At 50.7% G+C, this 944-nt stretch overlaps 1 protein-coding gene across 1 annotated transcript; it reads right to left on the bottom strand.

The window, feature by feature from the left end:
- Positions 1-87: 87 nt before the first annotated feature.
- On the bottom strand, positions 88-633 carry SARC_13499 (hypothetical protein; the record flags this gene model as incomplete). Its single annotated transcript, XM_014292369.1, has 1 exon — positions 88-633. A coding segment is annotated over one exon (546 nt), but the record flags the coding sequence as incomplete, so codon positions are not given.
- Between the last annotated feature and the right edge of the window lie 311 nt (positions 634-944).

A 944-nucleotide genomic window follows, 5' to 3' on the forward strand; every position in this document is an offset into this window, starting at 1 on the left:
ATATATATAGGCAACCAGAATGAATATCATATACATATCTACAAAAATGATGGGTAAGATAGTCAGACTAGATGAGTTCAGAGAAACCTACCGCCCCTTAGCTATATCCGGGTCACTAGATGTCGTCGGCAAGGAGGGTAACATTGGTTCGACACTTATCGTGGACGCGGCAATTCTGACATTGAGGCTTGGTTTTTTCAAGGCGTCAATGGTATCTCTGACGCTGGCCCCACTGGAGCGTGCACTGCCACTGGTGTTTGCGCGTGGTCGCGTGAGTGAGCTCTTACTGCCAGTACTCATGGATATTTGGGATTGTCTGCGGGAGTGTGGGAGACTGCCTGAACTGGTTGACTTGAGTTCGTTGTCGGAGAGTGTGTGTGGTGGATGGAACAGCCCATTGTCATAGGCGCCAGTGTAGCCGTCGGGTGCATCCATGGGCACGCCCAGGTGAAACATGGCATTGGCGTCCGTCAGACTGGTGCGTGTTTCGGGAAAGGGTGTGTCTGTGACGCGTGTGCACACATTGTCCTCTGCTCCTCCCAGCGTGACGGTGTAGCTGTCGCACTCTAACGCCCACTCCAGCGCCCCCTGAATCTGCTTCACCCACGCATCCCGCATGACCTCACTGTTGGTCTGCACAGCACACAACACGTGCAGCAAATACAGTAATCACATACACAGACATTGTGATACACATTCACACACAGTAGCACAAACACCAACACATACACAGTCGCGTACAAGCGACACATACAGTGATACAAACAGCAACACACACAATTACACATACGCAGTGTCATACAGCGAAACATGGGTGCATTCGAGACACAAACGGGTACACAGAAATAAGAACAGGTGAAAGGAAACGAAGACATGAGACGGGGCAGTCGATCATCAATTTAGCGCAAGTGGCACACGAGGCCGCAATTGAAGGAAGGTATTGC

The sequence above is a fragment of the Sphaeroforma arctica genome (genome assembly GCF_001186125.1).
Source record: "Sphaeroforma arctica JP610 unplaced genomic scaffold supercont1.3363, whole genome shotgun sequence".
Taxonomy (NCBI): domain Eukaryota; class Ichthyosporea; order Ichthyophonida; genus Sphaeroforma; species Sphaeroforma arctica.